The sequence below is a fragment of the Corticium candelabrum genome, chromosome 10, assembly GCF_963422355.1.
Source record: "Corticium candelabrum chromosome 10, ooCorCand1.1, whole genome shotgun sequence".
NCBI classification, from domain to species: domain Eukaryota; kingdom Metazoa; phylum Porifera; class Homoscleromorpha; order Homosclerophorida; family Plakinidae; genus Corticium; species Corticium candelabrum.
In genome coordinates this window covers 6,117,770-6,138,187 of record NC_085094.1, presented here as the reverse complement: position 1 = coordinate 6,138,187, position 20,418 = coordinate 6,117,770, and the positions used below count along the sequence as shown (strand labels likewise).

At 38.4% G+C, this 20,418-nt stretch overlaps 2 protein-coding genes across 2 annotated transcripts in view; both read left to right on the top strand.

The window, feature by feature from the left end:
- Positions 1-15: 15 nt before the first annotated feature.
- LOC134186028 (protein Hook homolog 3-like) lies at positions 16-9,800 on the top strand. The gene is made up of 28 exons (XM_062653933.1): positions 16-66; positions 127-215; positions 286-358; positions 421-471; positions 542-593; positions 1,344-1,424; positions 1,489-1,556; positions 2,672-2,734; positions 2,796-2,879; positions 4,267-4,361; positions 4,427-4,506; positions 4,647-4,711; positions 4,852-4,935; positions 5,625-5,667; positions 5,894-6,033; positions 6,434-6,484; positions 7,149-7,208; positions 7,273-7,336; positions 7,394-7,472; positions 7,526-7,604; positions 7,660-7,730; positions 7,896-7,959; positions 8,019-8,204; positions 8,263-8,316; positions 8,376-8,432; positions 9,046-9,117; positions 9,175-9,299; positions 9,516-9,800. The coding sequence occupies exons 1-28, from the start codon at positions 28-30 to the stop codon at positions 9,523-9,525; spliced, it is 2,079 nt and encodes a 692-aa protein (XP_062509917.1). The 5' UTR covers positions 16-27; the 3' UTR covers positions 9,526-9,800.
- Positions 9,801-11,263: 1,463 nt separating this feature from the next.
- LOC134186240 (uncharacterized) overlaps positions 11,264-20,418 on the top strand; it is a 9,328-nt gene continuing 173 nt past the window's right edge. Inside the window, exons 1-22 of the mRNA XM_062654153.1 lie at positions 11,264-11,374; positions 11,442-11,486; positions 11,556-11,716; positions 11,795-12,070; positions 12,331-12,477; positions 12,534-12,691; positions 12,771-12,838; positions 13,736-13,821; positions 13,885-14,054; positions 14,119-14,284; positions 14,349-14,501; positions 14,855-15,091; positions 15,156-15,385; positions 15,448-15,566; positions 15,627-15,745; positions 16,217-16,914; positions 17,031-17,213; positions 17,267-17,345; positions 17,456-18,287; positions 18,672-19,448; positions 19,514-19,657; positions 20,167-20,418. The exon at positions 20,167-20,418 is cut by the window's right edge and continues 173 nt beyond it. Coding sequence (XP_062510137.1) covers positions 11,320-11,374; positions 11,442-11,486; positions 11,556-11,716; positions 11,795-12,070; positions 12,331-12,477; positions 12,534-12,691; positions 12,771-12,838; positions 13,736-13,821; positions 13,885-14,054; positions 14,119-14,284; positions 14,349-14,501; positions 14,855-15,091; positions 15,156-15,385; positions 15,448-15,566; positions 15,627-15,745; positions 16,217-16,914; positions 17,031-17,213; positions 17,267-17,345; positions 17,456-18,287; positions 18,672-19,448; positions 19,514-19,657; positions 20,167-20,418 — 5,155 coding nt within the window. The 5' untranslated portion in view covers positions 11,264-11,319. The remainder of the gene's footprint in view (positions 11,375-11,441; positions 11,487-11,555; positions 11,717-11,794; positions 12,071-12,330; positions 12,478-12,533; positions 12,692-12,770; positions 12,839-13,735; positions 13,822-13,884; positions 14,055-14,118; positions 14,285-14,348; positions 14,502-14,854; positions 15,092-15,155; positions 15,386-15,447; positions 15,567-15,626; positions 15,746-16,216; positions 16,915-17,030; positions 17,214-17,266; positions 17,346-17,455; positions 18,288-18,671; positions 19,449-19,513; positions 19,658-20,166) is intronic.

Sequence of the window (20,418 nt, the reverse complement as noted above, 5' to 3'; positions counted from 1 at the left end):
GACTATTTAACGCATGCTCAGTAGAACATGGACGCCTCGGATGTATGTGAAAGTCTAATCGTCTGGGTAAAGTGTAGAGTACGTCTTAGACAGTTTACGTGTATACACTCTATTTGTTCGTAACAGCTAGGTACAATTTCTAATATCGAGGCCCCTCATGACTCACCAGCTGATCTGTGTGACGGAGCGGCTGTTGCTGAAGCTCTGACCTCAATGTATTCACAATTACAGACTTGATACGTACAACTTGTCTCTAAACAAAGACACGTGTTGTGTTATCGCCAGAGCTCCAGATTGGTTTGATCAAGAATGGTTGTCGCGAATCAAGCGAGATGTGGGAGACAATTGGAGGCTGAAAGTATTCAGGACAAACAGTGATGTCATTGGAATTGATGTGATCGAGTTTTTTGGGTGTCTTAGGTTAGTAATCTGAAGAAGATAGTGAAAAGAGTGACCGATTATTATGAACAGGTTGGAAATGTGTATACAGTAAGTGATTATTGTGTAGTGACTTATTAGAAAATCTTGATTGATTACACAGATCTTGCATCAACAGATTGAGAGTCTTCAGATGCCGGACGTCAATCTTATAGGTGGGAGGATAGTTTAGAAAAACTCATTTAGTTATACATAAATAAATAAATAAATTAGTAAATAAATTAATTAATTAATAAACAAATTAATAAATAAATAAATAAATAAGTTAGTAAATAAATAAATTAATTAATAAACAAATTAATAAATTAATTAATAAATTAATTAATAAATAAATGAATTAGTAAATAAATTAATAAATGAATTAGTAAATAAATTAGTAAATAAATTAATAGATAAATAAATTAGTAAACATATAAATCAATACATAAATAAATTAATAAATAAATAAGTAAATAAATAAGTTAGTAAATAAATAATAAATAAATAAATAAATAAATAAATTAGTAAATAAATAAATAAATAAATTAGTAACTAAATAATAAATAAATTAATCAATTAATCAATAGATTAATAGATAAATAAATAATTGTTATTATGTTAGACCAAAATGTGTGACATGGAGTTTATCAATCAAGCAGTTAATCAAGCCACTTAGCATGATTTCTAGAAGACTGCTGCTATGTCAATACAGTTAGATATTATTTTGACACGCTTTTGTCTGACATCTCACTTTCTGACAAAAAGATTTACTAACTTTTTGTTATGTCTGTTTCTGCCTTGTTGTAAAGAGCAAGGCATATATCAATAAAATAAAATAATATATATATACATATATTGCTATAATTTAGTTTGTACACACAGAAGCAACTAAAGTGTTATTTGGGATTCCTGTTTTGTGTATCAAGGTGAACATGCTGATACTAGTGAGTTGGGCCGTTTGTTACAACTCATCTTAGGATGTGCTGTTCATTGTGAGAACAAGCATGGTAAGTGACAAGAACATGTGAGTTGACAATGATGTCTCTGTAATAAACGTTGACTGACACGTAGAGTACATACAGAGAATTATGCAATTGGAAGAAGAAGTGCAACATGCAGTGATGGGCGCAATACAGGAAGTATGCACAACATGTGCAAATTTAGATTTGGTTATTAAAGTTTAATGCACTAGTCATGTAACTTTTAAGGAGGTTGGTAAACATTATCATGGTTGAACATAGAGAATGTGACATTACACGAAGCATGTGTGAGCTCCATAATTAGTAAACTGTTTGTCTGTCTGTCTGTCTGTCTTTCTGTTTGTCTGTCTTTCTGTTTGTCTGTCTGTCTGTCTGTTTGCCTTTCTGTCTGTCTGTCTGTTTGCCTTTCTGTCTGTCTGTCTGTCTGCCTGCCTTTTGTCTGTCTGCCTGCCTTTTTGTCTGTCTGTCTGTCTTTCTGTCTGTCTGTCTGTCTGTCTGTCTGTCTGTTTGTGTGTCTGTCTGTCAATGGTAGTATATTTTCATAAATCACAGCTATACAATGAAACGCAAACTGCAGATCGCTAATAGTGTTCTCAAAAGTTAAGTACATTTTTTAAACGTATTTCCAAGGCCCAAAGGACCCGGTAGACTATATTCGACAATCTAACATGCAAGTCTCTCTACTTTCTGGTATATAACCCTTGCTGTCTGCCTGTCTGTCTGTCTGTCTGTCTGTTGTCTGTCTGTCTGTCTGTCTGTCTGTCTGTTTGTTTGTTGTCTGTCTGTCTGTTGTTTGTCTGTCTGTCTGTCTGTTGTTTGTCTGTCTGTCTGTCATCATATATTTTCGAACACAAGACCATATTACATTTCAGCAAAATAGTAAGTACTTAAGTTCAAATGTACCTTGTCTATAATCTACACACTATATACTTCACTAAGAATGAGCTATTAACTACAAGCATGCAGCAACCCAGAGACAATCAGTGACTAAAAAACTGGGTGCAGTAGGACACGAGCTTGTTGACACCATCACTGCAAATGCGGAACTCTTCTTTCTGTCTGTCTGTCTGTTTGTCTGTCTTTCGTCTGTCTGTCTGTCTGTTGTCTGTTTGTGTGACTGTCTGTGTGTCTGTGTACATTGGCCAAGAAATGAGGAGTAAGTAAACAGACTTTAGAACAACAAGTGTACACACCATATATTATCTGACTCTACATGTATTTTGGTAAGGAAAAGTGACCTTTTTGTTGTTAAATTTTGTGTTTGTGCTTGTTAGCTTATGCAAAAAGGGATTCCTAGCACCGTTCCTGGTGATGCGTACAAGCAGTTGGAAGAAGAGGTAGGTTTTGATCTTCTGATTTGGAACACTGCCGTGACTCAGTGAGATATATTTATTTCAGCATCATCACACTCTTCAGCAATTGCACTCTGCATTGGCTGAGCGAGAAGAGTTAGAGCAGCAGCGTTTTGAGCTAAAACTAGAGGTTAGGCGATGGATAGTTTGCTTGTAAATCAATGAAAGACAGTAAACATTAAGTATGCACATTACCCTACTGTTCCTAATGTTTTTCGAGACAAATTCTTTTCAAGACTCCAAAAATAATTTAGAATTTTTTATGAATCTTATTTTTGAGGTCTTTGATGTTCAATAATAGTCGTTGTTTTGATATTTAATTATTTATTTATTCTTTCAAACTGATTAAATTCTCTATGCATTTCTGGTTGGCATCTTGAGCTGCTCACTTTTATAAATTTTTAAAAAGATTATTACTTGAAAAACGTTAGGAGCAGTAAGGGTACTAAGTGGGTTCTTAAAACTGATACAAACAAAAAATATCAAGACTATGAAACTACCTTGTTTCTTTGTCTACAAAGTTTAAGATATCTTTGATATCATTAAGCAGACAAAAGGCAAACAAACATGACATATGGCAATAAACACTTACTGTAAAATACACTTCACGAATCTAGTGACTGTGTTGTGTTCTAATAAGTCTGTACCTTAAGCTAACGTTCTAAAGTACTTCAGCATCTGAACTAGTCAAAGTAGATGTTTATGGATGCAGTCTGTAGCCACACCTTGATGCTCTTCTGGTCTCAGAGATTGAGCACTTCTCCTGTCTTTATCCAACTGTGAGAGATCATCTGACTCAAACTGATATCCTGCAACGCAATAGCTTGTTGTGTTGGCTGTGAAGCCATTGTAGCAGCTTCGACTTTGATTTGTATGTAGAACAAGTATATGCTCTCTTTACTATTAGTTTCAGTTGTTCAATGCACGTTTCCAACTTTCTGATGGTTGTGAAGCTACTTTGTTGTCATTCATGATTTTGCAGTCTCATAGATAATTAGCGGGTGCCATGACTTATGCTTTGCTGTGGTGTAGGTTTGGTCTAAGTGATTTTATTTGAATGTGCATTTGTGTTGTTGGGTTGGATTTAATTTTTGCCATTTCATCAGCTGCTCAAAACATCAATTCTATTTATTTTGAAATTAAGGTGTAGTAGCGGTGTAGTCATCAGATTTGTAAGCATTTATAGTCACTAACTACAAACCGAAATATCTAACCATGTAGACCAGTAAGTTTATAGATTTTGTGTGTGACCTGCTGCTCTGGTCAGAGCTTAAAGCACGTAGAACGAAGCAGACTTACACTGAATTGCTTCAATACAAGCATCTTAATTAAATCAGAATTAGTATGTAAACAAGTAGGTGGAAATTCTAGACAAACTAAGGTGGCACACAAATGGTGTTTAGTTATTGTTTGCTTTTGTCCTTGCTTGTGTACAATGTATGTGTAATATGTTCTAGATATGTTGTTTTACTAATTTGTGTGGGAACTAGTTCATCTTTTATCATTCCTGATGGCAGGTAGAGACACTAAAAGAAGAACGGATCAGTTTGGTACAGGAAAGTGAGAGACTGACGAAGCAACTAAAGGAAATCCACAACCCTGACAGTCCTGAGTATGCCTGATCAGTGGTATATGTATGATGTTTGTGGTGTAGCTGCATTGTTGCTTGTGTTCTAGTTCTCCTTATGGCCAGAAACAGCAGCAGATGCATCGACAGCTAGAACAATTGAAACAAGAGAAATTTGAAAGAGAACACGGTATTTGTAGTTCTGTTGATCATACTTATTGTTTAGTATCGATGTCAGTAAATTTTGTGTATGTAATAATTAAGTTATTCTTTGAATAGTTTAGCATTGGTATGAGTATGACAATTAATGCTGTTTGTCTTGTGTTGTAGAGATTGATGATCATCGGTTAAAACTTGGACTATTGGAAAAGCAACTTAATGATTTACAGCAAAAAGTAATGTTTTTATTGATGTGTGTGTGTGTGTGTGTGTGTGTGTGTGTGTGTGTGTGTGTGTGTGTGTGTGTGAGTGTGAGTGTGAGTGTGTGTGTTTGTGTGTGTGTGAGAGAGGGTACGTAGACGTTTTATTATTGCAGAATGAAGATTTACACAGCATGGCAGAGCAGGCACAGCGATGGAAAGATGAAGTTGATGAGTTAAGACACGAGGCTGTCAAAGTGGTAAGAGAATAAGCTGTTCAACTGAAAGAGGAGAAAGCTCTCCACATGATGTGTTAGTAGTGGGTGAGGCAGACTGATGAGTTATCCAGCCAATGGTGGCAATAAATGACATTGAAGCAGTCACTGCTTTGATAAGCGATTATTTCAGTTTAAATTATGATGTTGGGTTTACAGCAAAGCCAGTGGAGCAGTTGCTCAGTAATACTTTGCTTTGACATTATGACACGCTTTCTAATGACCAGTATATGGTTGACTCTTTTTCTGTAACTACAACTTTTTAGAGAAACCATGGGATTTTAGCTACAAAAGCAGTGTAGGCAGAAAGTCATGTACACGTGCAATTCTACTGCAAGTTGTGATCTTGGCAATCAAAGTGTGGAGTAAATGAAGTAGACAGTCAAATACTTCAGTAGATTAACATTTGTAGCAACAAGAGGTAAAGTGAACTGTCAGTAGTTGATGGTATGTTTGTGCCACGAGGGCAGTCTTTGTTTTCAGTAAATGATTATATCAGAGTGAGAGTGTTCTGCATGTCTGCATGTGTTTTTACATTGCCCCAAGAGGGAACTAAAACACCATTATGTTGGTGTAAATCAAATATATCATATCATATTATATCAATAGTAACTTGATATAATAATTACTGTACAGTGGTTTTAGAATGCTGAGTGTCTGATTATTGTGTGTAGGAGAAGTTGGAATTGACACTCGATTCGTATAAAAAGAAAGTTGGTAAGACGATTGTTTCAATTCAAGTACATCTATTCAGTCGATTCTGGCAACTAGCATTGTGCAGTTAGTAACAGTGAAATGGCTTGATTTGATGGCATATATCAGCTGCAATGTTGTCTCATTGCCTTTCGTGTTAGAGGATTGCTAGACAGTGTGTGACAGAACTTATACCTTGCATACAGTACTTGCACATCCAGTATGTACACATGACTAATGATTTATTTAGAGGATACATCCGAGTTACGTAAGCAAGTCAGAACACTCGAGGACAAGAACAGAACATACATGCAGCAGACTATGGAACTGGAAGACGAATTGAGAAAACTAGCGTCCGTTAAAAGTCAACTAGAAAGTTACAAAAAACAGGTAACCCTCACTGACCAAATTCTTTAATATCAATCAGTTAAAATCAGTAACTTCCGAAATGCAAGACTGTAGAGTCAACGCAGTACAGATTTTTCCTTGTGTCTGAATTTCTTAACACCAGTAGTTACCATATCTATACAACTGTAGCTGAAACTGGTGGTAAGCCATGTGGTTTTCACTGTCATCCTGATAGACACATTGACACATTGCCTGATAATTCATGCATGCAACATGTAAAATAGACACCAATTTTGCAGAGGCGTTGGAATCAAACTTGGTTATAATGCGTCTATACATTATCAATGTATCGTAACGCGCTTTACTACAGACTGATTTCAAAATCTTCATCTTATTCAGTTTATCATCAGCAGGTGCTGCTAAAACATTCATTTGTTGGTAGGTGCATCAGTTGGATGTCGAACTTCGAGAGGAAAGGAAACAGAGCGACAAGGTTGGAGTTATTGGTGTTGATGTTCTATGTGTGTACAAACGTATCACTGAGTAAATACCCATTTGACATAGCAAGCGCGCTAACACTAACTGTACACACAGGATTGTAATTGTGTGGTGCGTTGAATCACATATTCGTATTGTGTGGTAAGAGAATTAGATACTTTGACTGCTTTCTGATTGGAAGGGTGGGTTTATGTGGCTGCAAAGCGTGTCAGCTGTGCCATTTGTCAACACGTGTTAGTGGCAACTGTCCTGCTCGCTTCAGGTGTTGCCGACATTCCCTGAGATTATGATAGTCTGTCGGATAGTCAATTGGTTTATAACTATAGTCAATTTGTAGTGACACCATAAAGATTTACAACACAAACTACTGTATTGTAGTATCACACGAGGCTCTAAGGTTTCAAAATCAAATTGATATCACAATGTGAGCGTATCTAAAGGTGCTTGTCAAAACAGTAAATGTAGGAAGAGTATTAGTTAATGCTGTTGCAAACATTTAATGTTATCCGGGTAGTTACCGCGTAGGTAAGCCTATGCATAGGGTTGAATTGCATTTCAAAATGGTCACCCATTGTATAGTAACATCCGGCCTTGTGACTCCGCCTAAACGACGTATACTATTTCTAATTTTTTGTTTTAATTAATTAAAATATTTGAAGGTATCGTTTGAACTGAGAAGAGTGACGGAATCGTTGGAGGAGGCCAACCAAGAAAACCAAGTGTGTGCTTTCGTGTCAACTAGATGTGACTGTGAGAGGGTTGTCAACGTTTTTGCTTGTGCAGAGACTTATAGCAAAGAATCGCCAGCTAATGGATCTGCAAGATGAAATAGATCTCGGACACAGTGGTATTAGACCTATAGACATTGCATTTGCCGGGTGATTGTAACTGTGGTATGTGACAGCACCTCACATTACACACTCGCTTCCATCTCCAACTTCAGCTGCACCGTTGTCGGCACAAGTTATGGCTCCCCAGTTGGAGTGCGTCACACGTGAACATAATTTTGTGGTTGGTCAGTTGAGTGTTGTTGTAGGGAGAGAATAACAGAGTTAGAAAGGGAGAACGAAATGTTAAAGGCTAGACAGAGGTCACCGGTTTCCGATGCTGAACAGGTAGTAAACATTATTAGTTTGCGTGTGTACACGCTGATGGACGTTTCGTTTGTAGCAAGTCCAGTTGTTGCAAAGCCAACTTGACGACGTGGCTCAAATCAATGGTAGGCTTGAACGTGAACTAAGGTTAGAAGACATCTGTAATAGAAAGCTTTTTGATACAATTCGTCTGCTCATGTGTCATCGTCTCATTGCATGTGCTTGTAGTCTTGTCGTCGTGCTTACCTTAGTGCACACGTTGTGATTACAGATGTAGTTTGAAACACATTTAGTCTCAAATCTTTTATTCAGGACATCACATCAGAAGGTGTATGAACTTGAGACACAGATAGGATCTGCCGGCTCACAAGGAGCGGTAACGGCTACTATAGCAAAAAATTTGATGCCATGCTACGCTGCGGTTCTGTATTTTAGAACCGCCAGCAACGTATGGCACAGGAGGAATTAGCAAGGAAAGCTACGGAGTTGCATGAAGCAGATAAGAGACTGAAGAGTGCCGCAGATACGATCAATCAACTGCAGGACAAGGTAGCCACAACGGAAGAGGAGAAACGGTTGATGGAAAAGAAATACAAGAAATACTTAGATAAAGCAAAGAAGGTCACTTACATCATATTTTAATCATTGTACTGTAGTAATGATTTCAATAATCGTTTAGGTTATTGAACAATTGGGTGGGTCAACTGAAGCTAAAGCAGGACAGTCACCAAAGGCAGTGGATTTGTATACTATTTTCTGTTTGAATAGGGTGGTGATTGTGAGTGTCTGTAGATTGACTTGATGCAACGGCAACTTGCTGAGAAGGACAAGATGTATGAAAGTCTGGAGGTAGATTCTTTGTAATGGCGGTGTTAGTAGACTACCTAGATGCTACACTGGATGGATTTCTGTAGTTATTGTGTATGAGTTGTATTGAAAACTGGCTGAAATGAGATCAGAATGAATGACCAGTTGACTGTCTGACAAGGAACACAACAGATGGACAGATGGGCAGACAGACAGACAGATGGGCAGACAGACAGACAGACAGATGGGCAGACAGACAGACAGACAGACAGACAGACAGACTACTTGACAGATAGACAGGCAGACAGACAGACAGACTACTTGACTGACGGGCAGACAGACAGACTACCTGACAGACAGTCAGACAGACTACCTGACAGACAGACAGATAGACAGACTACCTGACAGACAGACAGACAGACTACCTCACAGACAGACAGACAGACTACCTAACAGACAGACAGACAGACTGCCTCACAGACAGACAGACAGACATGACAAACAGACACATAGACAGACTAACTGACAGACAGACAGACAGATAGACAGACAAAGAACATTATAGGTGACAGGTATTTGACTTAGATGTGTGTGGTGACTCGGTGTCAACTGTGACATTCTGATATTGATAGTTCTGATCGTTGTCAATCTATAGCGTGAATTTTGTCAGTATAAGGAAATGAGAGACAGAGAAGAGCGTTGCACTGTCAGTGCTTGGTATAATATGGTAATAATAGATACACCATCTTGCAAAAAAATTTTATTTTGTTGTTGTTGTTGTTAGGGTTTACAGCTACAACGTAGAGCAACCGAGGAGCGACTGGCTAGTTCAGCTGGTGTTTCTTTTCTGTCTCGTCAACGCCATGCACTTAGCAAGCAAAAACACGTCGCTTCGGCGAATCCTTTAGGGTAAGTAAGCAGTGATGTGACTCAACAAGCATGTCAGTACTACTGAACCCTGCTGTAAAGCACTAATAAATTGATTTACTGTTGAGCTTCAATTTCTAACTCGTTGATGTCTAAGTCGGTAAATCTTTAGTCATAGGTGATTGTTGTGCTTGTATGATTGTATTACTTTACTGTTGCATAAGATTAACTTGATCTTGTGTTTTTTTGTTTTTTTAGTGAAAAGTGATTTGACAGAGACTAGAAGATGTGAATGAATTTATTCATATGTGTACATTCTTAGGTGCCACTTTCATGAACTGGTGATATTAGACGCTTACGTAAGGCTCACGTTGTCTTTAACTGCACTACTAAACAAACTCGATTGACTGTTTACATTGATAAGTTAAATAAGTAACAAACGACGAAATATTAATTGATGGATATGTGTTCATGATATACGTTCTACTCAACAGAATGTGATTGCTTTATGTTTTGTCATCTGGTAACCTGTGGTATGATCGAACTGAGGGAACGCGTATGTTTGATTGCTGCACAAACTGCTAAAAACTACTAGTAAAGACTTAGCCATACTATTGAATTACAATACAAAGGAACATCCGGGAAGGTGCTCCATACTGATTGCTTGTCAGTGTAGTTCCATCTCTCGTTCTGTACATCATCTTACAGTACTTACGATCAGAGAGGTCGACTTGGCGAGAGGTTGCACGCTGGTCAGGTATGTCTTTCTCTGCAGGCTAAAGATTGAAATTAATCTCATGATCACGGCAGACTCTAAAGTCGGCTATATGATGATTTAATTAATATGACGTGGATAAAATTAGTTGCACAGTACTGTACACCTGTATGTCTAATTTTCATGCGCCCGCTATCAAAGAACGGGGACGGATGCTGGTCGAGTGTTAATTAGTTTGATTCCTTTAATTAATGTTCACCTCACTGGTGAGAAATTTGAAAATCAAAAGGTTTCACACAACCAACAAACCGCAAACACTGTATTGCCACTCTATAGAAGCTTGCGTTAGTTATAACCTTTGTATTTTGAGGTTTTGCCTTATCATATTTAGGTATAGCTCTACTCAATATAAAGTCATGCAAATTATCGACCATGCAAATTGACTTGTCATGATATTGATGACGTCTTGTCTGATACCAATTGACTGAATCCATGGTTAGATCTTGTGGATTGGTAGTGTCGATGTAGCTAGACATGCCAGACTCTCATTAGCTAATGATTCGATAAACTAGTATGAGCAGGTCACAGCATTCAGTAGGATCAGTAGAGTTGTGTTGCTATTCTTTATTAAAGTGTGGAAGCTAGACATTAATGAAGTGATGATTATGAAAATGGAGCCTAGCTGTTAATTAACATGTAGGTTGTAGTCATGTCTAGTGTTGTGGTGCTGCAGGGTGGCAGAATCTGGTAGAAACACTTACTGCAGGATGCACATCACTTATATTTTGTTGCATCGAGTGTTACGTTTGTGATCCAGTTTGTTTCTGTTGATTGGGATGGAGAGAATGCTACTAGTCATCTGTTCTTTTTATTTTACAGAATTGGTGTAAATTTTGACTGTTCACATACCAGGTGTTGTTGCCTTACAAACAATACTTTCATTGTTCTCGATGTTTCTAATTTCGACATAAGGGTTCATATCAAGAAGGATCATCAGATAAGTGTTAATCTGTAGTTTTATCACCTTCGCACAGGGACTGAACTCTCTATCTGTACCATGCAGGTAAGACAAATTAACTTCTTGATCAGTAATCTTTTTCATAGTTTTATGTTGATATGAGCATAGATGGCTTTTGTTGTGTTTCCTCACGGCTTCCTTACAAAACTTCTTGATTTGGAGTTTGCTATGCATTTGAAAGCTCATTTTATCACATGTGAGCACTAGCTGACAATTGAGTGTTGGAGTTTATCGATTTCCATTGTAGTTTGTAGGAGTAATATTACCACCTTACTCAGCTGACTCTGTTCACTTCATCCACTGCACTGGTGGTGAGGACTTGATCGACGATGTCTTGGAAATACTGTACCCTGATAGTTCTTTGTGGCTTTGCTGCTGCATTTGGTACACACGTGTAGTAGGTATTTGTTTTAACGGTTTGGCGGAACGTTTGTTTTTGTGTGTTTGTTAGGCAACAAACATTTGTCTGTTTGTGAGTTGACATGCAATGCTAAAGGTTTGAGCATTCTAATAAGCTTTGACAAGATTTTGTTTGAACACTAATATAATTTTTTGATGTTTGCAGCATGGCAGGATTTTGGTATGACACCCGGGACAGAGTTTCAGGTCTCCTATAAATCCTATGCCATCAACACTGTCCCTGGTTTGTCAAAGGAGGGAAATGGACTAAAGTTCAAGTCGACATTGACATTTACTGTTGTAAATAACTGCTGGATGGTCATGAAGGTGATTTATTTGTATCTTTATTCATGTAATTACAGAGCATCTCGTTATGCTGTCAGCTAATCATGAAATGTTTCATAGGTTAAGGATATGACTGTTTATCAGTACAATGGAAGTTGGCCAAGATTTACTTCTGAAGAGTACTTTCCTGATCCTGTTCTTACAGAGATATACGACACAGCGATATCTCGTTATCCCACATTTGTTAAATATGATGATGGCATAATTGGTTGCCTTCAGTGGAATGACGAAGAACCGTTATGGGTTAGAAACTTTAAAAGAGGAATATTGAGCATCACACAACTGAAACTACCAACTGACTGGACCAGCAATCCTACACACTCAGTAGAATGGGAGGTATGCAAGTGGTGCTGATAACTAGAATGTTTGTGTGTGTGTGTGTGTGTGTGTGTGTGTGTGTGTGTGTGTGTGTGTGCATGTGCGTGTGTGCTTGTGCGTGTGTGCTTGTGTGTGTGTGTGTGTGTGTGTGTGTGTGTGTGTGTGTGTGTGTGTGCGCGCGCGCGCTTGTGTGTGAGTGCATTAGTAAGCACAAGTTGAGCATTTTTGCTGCGTGAATGACTTCATTGACTTGCTTTAATTGTGGTTGCTCTTTATAGACGGGTGTGACTGACACATGCAGAGTGAAGCAGACATTTGAATCCACTATGACTCACTTAACTGTGAGCAAAGTTTATGACACAAGCAGCTGCATTAACCAACCAATGAGAATCACTTCACCAATCTATTTTGATCCTCTTCGTAACGTAAGCAAACATTTCATTTGCTTCACATTTTGATGTTGATTGTTTATTCTCAACAGCCAATGAACTCACAACTTTTCTCAAAGTCACGAACTGCAACACAAACAGCAGAGTCATTTGACACACGGGGATGGCTGTTTACTGAAGCTGTTATTGAAGAAAGACATGTTTTTAGTCCATTTGGACGCCATCGTGGCGGCCCTGTTGTTTACATCAGGTAAGTTATGTCAATCAGAGTGTTGGAAAGCATGGAGACTGGCTCATTCAGCACTGTTGTGTGTCTTTGTATTTCACAGGCAAGACTTCAAGCTAGTACGAGATTCTTTCAAAACTGTCAGTGTACCAGACATTCCGTCATCACTTTGTAAGACATTAAGAGCACAACTTGATGTTTATATGTCTGACTTAATGTGGTTTTTGTTTATTGCATTTTGTGCCTTTAAACATTGCCTGTCTCAAATACAATGCACCTTCGGCCAGGTTATCTGGATTTACTATAATTTTGGACAACTTCATAATAACGTTAAGTTCTTTTGTTGATGAGTGGGATCACAATCCTTGTTGTTATACTTTTATATGAAACGTTAAGATTTCTAAAAACTTTGCTTACTGATTGAAGAATTCATAAATTATACGTTTAACTTGACAGCTGCATATTATAAGATGGGATTGGCTAAGTTGTGCAGTGTGTATATGTTAGAGACCGATTTATAACTTTAGGCCCCCACTTATAAGCATCCTGGACCATTTGAAGCTGGCCGGATAGATTGCAAGCGGGGTAGCCTGGTTTAATTAAGATGATTTAAAATGGTTGGCCAATTTTGATACTGGCCGGATGGTTTTAACTAGACTAAACAGAATACAAACAGGCCAGCAGGATGTAAATGGTTGACTCAATTTTGAGTACTGCATTCGTCTTTATTCCTGTCGGAGTTACTTGCTTGTGCGCACACGCTAAAAATATAATGAAAAACGATAAATTCTGAGAGAACATCTCGTCTAGCCGAGATAGAAGCTGTCGGCCTGTGAAAGCGTTTGGGTTGGTTATGTACAGTCCAGTGATAGGATGACAATCATAAATTAGACCAGCCTATCTCAAAGTTGTCTAGACAATTTTAAAGCCGTTGTCCAGCTTTCTAACTGTCCAAGTTAACAATTCATCTCTAATACGCACACACGTGCGCGTGCACACACACACACACACACGTACATGTTGACCAATTGTTTGTAGTTTGATTGTTTCTGCTTGAACTATTTGTAGGTACCAAGACTTGCAGTTCAATTATGTTTGAATTTGAAGACTCCGCCGATTCTAGTTCTAAGTGTGTCTCAGGCATGGTTGACAAGGTATTTTACAGCTGAAGCTGTAACGAGGGACAGTCTTTTTTAGAATTTATGTTTGCTTTGTAGGTTAAACATGAAATTCGACATCTTGAGAAAAATTGGTATCAACCGAATGAAATTCATTATAGCAAGAAGTTCTATCATTTGGTTAAGAGGCTTCGTGAGGCTTGCAGTGAAGATCTGGAGAGTCTCTGGTTGACATATTTGCAGCAATACGAAGATGAACCAAGAGCAGTGTAAGTTATTTATTAATTTATTTTAAAAAGCAGTTTATTAACTTTATTTGTGATTTGTTTGTAGTGACATCTTTCTTGACGCTCTTTCTCAAGTTGGTACTGAGCCTTCAGTGAGTTTCCTAACAGAGCAGATACTGAAGAGAAGTGTTAGTTTGAGACGCACACGTTCCATCATGACTGACATGTACCTCTACAACAGAACGACACCGGCAATGTTGGAACAAATTCTTGTATGTATTGAGTTAGCTGTTATCACTGTATTTTGGTGTCACTTTATCCTCTACTTGTGTCTAGACACTTGCTAAGACCAGTTGGTCTAAATTATATCTTGAGGATGATGAATTTGTGGATGAGGCAATGGACTTGGAAATTGAAGCATATTTGGTTTTGGGATTTGCTACTCGATCTGTTGGAAGTAGTCATGGCGTAGGTGACGTAAAAGTAACAGTAAGTGCTGCTGTTTATGTGACAGTTATTTGTATTTGTATGTTCTATTGCTACATCGACAGTGTGATCAATCACATGCAAGACAGTTCTCACTGGCATGAATTTATGTGAATGGTTTGGCAATATATAGCAACAAGACTGACAAGCCTTAGTTAATATTTGGATGATTAGTTATCTTACACAAATTATTTACACATGTACACACTTACACACACTTACATACACAAGTCTTGATAATACAGAGACTGGTGTGTGTGTGTGTGTGTGTGTGTGTGTGTGTGTGTGTGTGTGTGTGTGTGCGTGTGTGTGTGTGTGTGTGTGTGTGTGTGTGTGACAGTCTTTGTTTGCTTTAGGCATCTATCGAGTTTTTGCTAAATAAACTGGATACTTTGAAGGACAAGTGGACAACAGATAAGCGTTTTGTTTTGGAAAGAAAAATCAAGGCTGTTATTGAAGCAATATCAAACACTGCTTCTTTGGACGCATATGAAAAACTGTGGCCGGTAGCTCAGGACAAAAATTTGCCACCTGAAGTACGTTTTCGAGCTGTTGTGGCATTAAAGCAACTTGTGCCATGGAAGCATCATGAGGTAACACATCAAGAGTATTGGTAGTTTTATTGTTGGTCAATAAGTAAGTGAGGGCCGTTTCTAGCTTGTGATGAAGATGAGGATGTTGTTTGATGACATGGATAACCCACGTGAAGTTCGAATTGCAAGTTGGGATGTCATTGCAGAAACAATCAGGACCATCTATCCTGTGTCATGGTCTGATCTCATTAAAATCATAGAAGGTCTGAAGGAGGAACGTGATGTTCATGTTGGGTCGTACCTGTTGTCTTGGCTGTGGAGCTGGGCTGATCATGCTGAACTAGATGAACAAAGGTGTGAATACGTGACAAGTATTTCATGGTTAATTTATTAAATGTTGATATATTGTTTTCTAGGGCTCGTTTTGCTCAGTTTGCACTTTACTCATCAGGAGCGGTATACTGGGGAAAGAGGTTTCCTCGAAACTACTTGAACTCTCAGTATAACATCATTTCATGGTCACCATTTGAGACTGGTAAGTAAGATAGGATCATATAATAATGAATAATGTAGCATTCAATTGTGGTGCTTCTAGATGAATTTGCTATTTCTGCTGTTGTGAAATATATCTTTGCTGATGAGAGCACTGTACCACTCAGTTTGGAAACTGAAATCGAAGGCTACTTGTTTGGACAGCGAATCTCAATGTTTAGGGTACAAACGATAGCATACTACATAAGCTGATGTTGCAATATTATTAGTTGTTTGTTGTTTAATTGGTACATTAATTAATTAATTAACAATTTGTCTGTAGTAAAGACCAAAGTTATATTGAATCAATAATTAGAATGTTGTAATTTAACAATTTTTATTTAATAGCATGTAGATATAGATTGTAAGTTATTGTAAGACTACTTTATAGTTGTGCGTGCTGAAGTAAATCCTCAGTCTAGCTCACAGATATGTTATTAGCATTGTATGACTATTGTAACAAAGTTCAGAGCTCTCTATTACTATGATGGGCTTTGTAGGTTAATCTCATGTAGCCAGACCCTTCCAGCCTACATCCTTTGCCAGAAGGATGTAGGCGGGAAAGGTCTGGCTATGTGAGACTATATTTCTAGGTGACATTTTGTGTGTGCCACCAAATGGTCAGAAGTTTGCAGTGTTAACTTTTTTGATTAGGTGGAAGGTAGAGCCACCGGAGCCAACTGGATGTTGGAACGTCTGTTTGGCCCAGTGGGCTACTTTGCTACCAATAAGACATTTGACATCAGATGTGGCATCATGCATCTTTTGGAAAATGTTGTCAAACCATTCGAAGATCACGACTTAGACTTTAGTATCAATGTTGGTATTCTTGGCAGACAGGTTCGCTATTGGTCGAGAAACAGTCAGTGGTTTGTAAAATACCTAAATGAAAGTGGACTATACAACATTACAAATTCACTGTGGTGGATTTTCCATGACAATGGCTACGACATGACAGCATCATGTCCTTGGACAATCGAATCACCTCAGTGGCATAAAGAAACAGGCTTTCTGTGGGAGAACACAGTTGATGTTGTTCAACGATGGAGAGAGGTTATTGGAATGTGGAAGGTGTTCTATGATGGCACATTGTGGGAAAGAGCATTCAACATGAACTTAACATATATCTTGTTTGAAACAAATATCACCTTTCCTTCTATTCTTGGACTTCCAGTTTCTGCTGGTAGTGAAGTTATGGGCCACATGCATGTAGAAACCAATGGCAGTGTTTACTATCCAATTGAGGCGAGCTCTAATTCATGGCCAGATTCACTGTGGAATCACTTGAAACAAATTTGGAATATTTGGACAAAGCCTGAGGAACTCAGATGGAAAGCCAGTATACGTCCTAGGTATGCACACTTACTTAGCTGCTTTTTGCATGGCTGCGTACTTGTTTGGCTGTTTCCTCACATAGCCTTTCATGACAGCATTGCTGATGACACACTAAACTGTCTGTAATTGACAGGGTCTCAATTGAGTCGTGTTCTTCTATTGGAGTAGATGCTTACTTTGCCAGAAGCAGGGTGCTTCTTGAAACAGAATTCAATTCTACTAACCAGGACATTGAATTTAATGGTTCTTTGACACCAGACTTGGTGACAGTTAGTTATGGTATCCCATCACCCGTTAACACACTGGCTTCATACTCGTAAGTGAAACCTGTTGTGTACAGTACTACTGTGTGTATGTGTTGTCTTGTAGGTCTCAACTATACTTGCATTACACCAACTATCAAGATGGTATGAAATATCCTCTGATAGGAGAGTTTCCTCTTGAAAAGGTTTGTATTTACCTCTCTTTGTATACACCTTAATTAAATTTCTACAACTTTGCTAGCTTATCTACCGGCATGTTGTTGATGAATCATTTAAAATGAACTTCTTTTTTCAGATATACAACTGCACTCCTAAGGAGCTTGTCGGTACTGAGCTTTGTATCGAGTTACAGTACTACAACAGTTCAAACACAACCTGGGCTCCATTCTATCCATTAAATGGTGCAGCATTTGGAAACATCACTCTCTTGTCACTTGACTCTGCAACTGTGCCATGTGAAAATTGTTCATATAAGCCAGACAACTGTTGTCAGTATACTCGTCCACCAACACACATAACAACAAAGATTTCAAAGAACGATTGGAATGACTTTACAATCACTGTAGAAGGAGTTATGTCTTATCCGAAGCGTGTAGTTACCATTGATTTTTGGCGCAGTAACGACAGCATGCTGGATGTGGTTAGCACCAACATGACATGGAATGTAGATCACTGTTCTATTAATCGTGAGACACCGTGGATCAACACAAGTCTTCAGTGGAGATGGGATCGTGTTGACATAAATGGATGGATGAGAGGCTATGGATCATGGTTTGAGATCTATTCTGTGGGTTGGCTGAATCGCACACACTTCCTATCACAATTTGTATACTGGAATTATGACAATACAACAGACATGTGTGTGTGGCGCAAGCCTGAAGATCCATGCAATGTTACAATGATTGGAAGTTTGGTCAATCGCACCAGAGGAAAGTTTTGGTTCAAGTCTAGATGCCCATTGCAATTGAATAACTGGCTTAAATCAGATTTGGATTACTGGCTTAATGCAAGTTACTCAATCAATCAGCTAATGGTCGATGTCAATGTTAATTCTTCGTTCTTATCTGAGTTCTTTACTAAGTCTGAAGTCAACTTTGGATTTCCACTGCCTCATCCAGTTGATACAGGTTAGCTGTGTTTATTGGCTGTCAGTAGAATAGACATGACTTGACAATGCTGAGTAGAGCAGCATTTTTGTCTTTATCGTTGTGTGTTGTTTCTTTATTACCCGAGGCCTGGATATATCCGGGCTAAGGGTATAGTAGTCGTCCGACGTGCAACCATACGACTGTATTTTTTCTTTATCTTGTTTCATCTTGTGTTTGAATGTATATGTAGTCTTGTCAGTTTTTGTGTCAGTCAGCCATTGGTTGCATGTTTATGTTGTTATCTCTTACTGCTAATTTTTAACTTCTAACATTTTATAGCTATTAGTCAAATTCATTGTTTGTGCTGTTAATCAACAAGCTATAATTGTAGATAATTGATTTGTTCCTGATTTTGTGTTACAGCATCTTGTCATGTGTTTGGCAAGAGTTTCATCACTTTTGATCGTCTTCATTATGCTGCAAAAGCAACTGGATCTTACATACTTGCACAAGACACACTGAATCACAATCTGTCAGTAATTCTACATCATCAAAATATACAAAGACAAATCAACTCAAAACCTGTCAGTACTCCAGTTATTGCTGTATGGATTGCTGAAACCAACTACACCTTACTTCCTAATGGTGTTTTCTACATTAATGACACACGACAGTTGGTCCCTTACCAATCATGTGTTGTCAATGTAACGTTGTGGTCTCCATCCTGTGATGATACAGTCTATACTCGACTTACCAGTCGTGTTGGGTTGGAAATCTACTACAAGCCCGAAGCAATTGAACTCAGTCTTAATGGGTTCTACTATCAGAAAATGCGAGGTCTTTGTGGAAATAACAATAACAAAATTACTCAAGAATTCCAGAAGCGAGATGACACTATTGCTACAACAGAAGAAGAATTTGTTGAAAGCTGGAAGATTGATGAGAGTCCCATTCCTGAAGCAGTAACAACTGAGTATGACATGGAAACAATTGGAGCTTGTGATGAAGCTTTCAACTCTCCAACATTGGAGCCTGTCAGTCATGAAATTGATTTGCGCCAGTTCTATAATGCTTGCTTGATCGAGGTACAAAATCGTGGTAAAGAGGACATATGGAAAGCAGTATGTCATGCACTTTATGGTGTCAAAGTTGCAGCTTTCTCAAGAGACTTTGATTATCCTAACTCAATAACACCATTAGGTATCGCCAAGAGGAGCAATTGTGTGCATTGTGTTTGAGTTGTTAAGCTGTATTTTGATGTGTAGGCTGCTTTTATAGGCCATGGTCTGGATGGAAAACAGATCTGCAGAATGATAAGATTGAGTACAGAAGTCGAAGACTTAAGTCTTGGTGTGGTGCTGATGTTAATTGCTGTGAAATGGAAGAAAAACAGTACAGAGAGGCTACAGGTAATGTATTTGCTGCAGCTACTAGTTTCTTATTATTTGATTATGGGACTATCTGTTTGTTTTGCCATGCTCCTCTGGTTTGCCACTGTGTATCCTAATCACTTGCATTTGCTGTGTAACATTGCTATACTCGTTTATGTGGCTATTGCTGCTTTGCTTTACTCACACTCACCAGCTTGTTCACCATCTTCAGTGGCGTAGGAATGGCATCCAGGTTGGGGGGGGGACCAAACCTCAATGCACGGCAAGTTAGTCTTGTGTACCCATGCAGGACATCTGCACGTAAATATAGTTTTGCACTGTCGTCTATTGGAGCTCCTCGTTTCCTTTACCTTGTAGCTCGTTTTCACGATAACCCATTTTATATATAGTGACCATAGGCTGCTGATTGGGGGCATGGCCCCTGTGGTTCCTACGCATATGATTTTATTCTGTTTGCATAGCTGCTTCCTTGTTGTATACCATAAATTTATCTTGACTGCAAGTACTGTAAGACTGATATTGTTTAGGTCTTGGAACGCTTTACGAGTGCAAACCTTGGATGTTTGAATATACGACAAACAAACAGTCTGCAAAGACCTGTTGGTCAACAGACATACACCCAACATGTCCAGCTAGTTGCTTACCTCGTTTTGGTGAAAGTGTTGATGTCGAGTTCAAATGCAGCAGCTCTGTGGAAGATATCGATGTCGCCCAGCCTGTCCTTTTGAAAACCAAACGTGTCGAGTCGTGTGCTTGTTCACTCCCATGCTGGAAGGCAA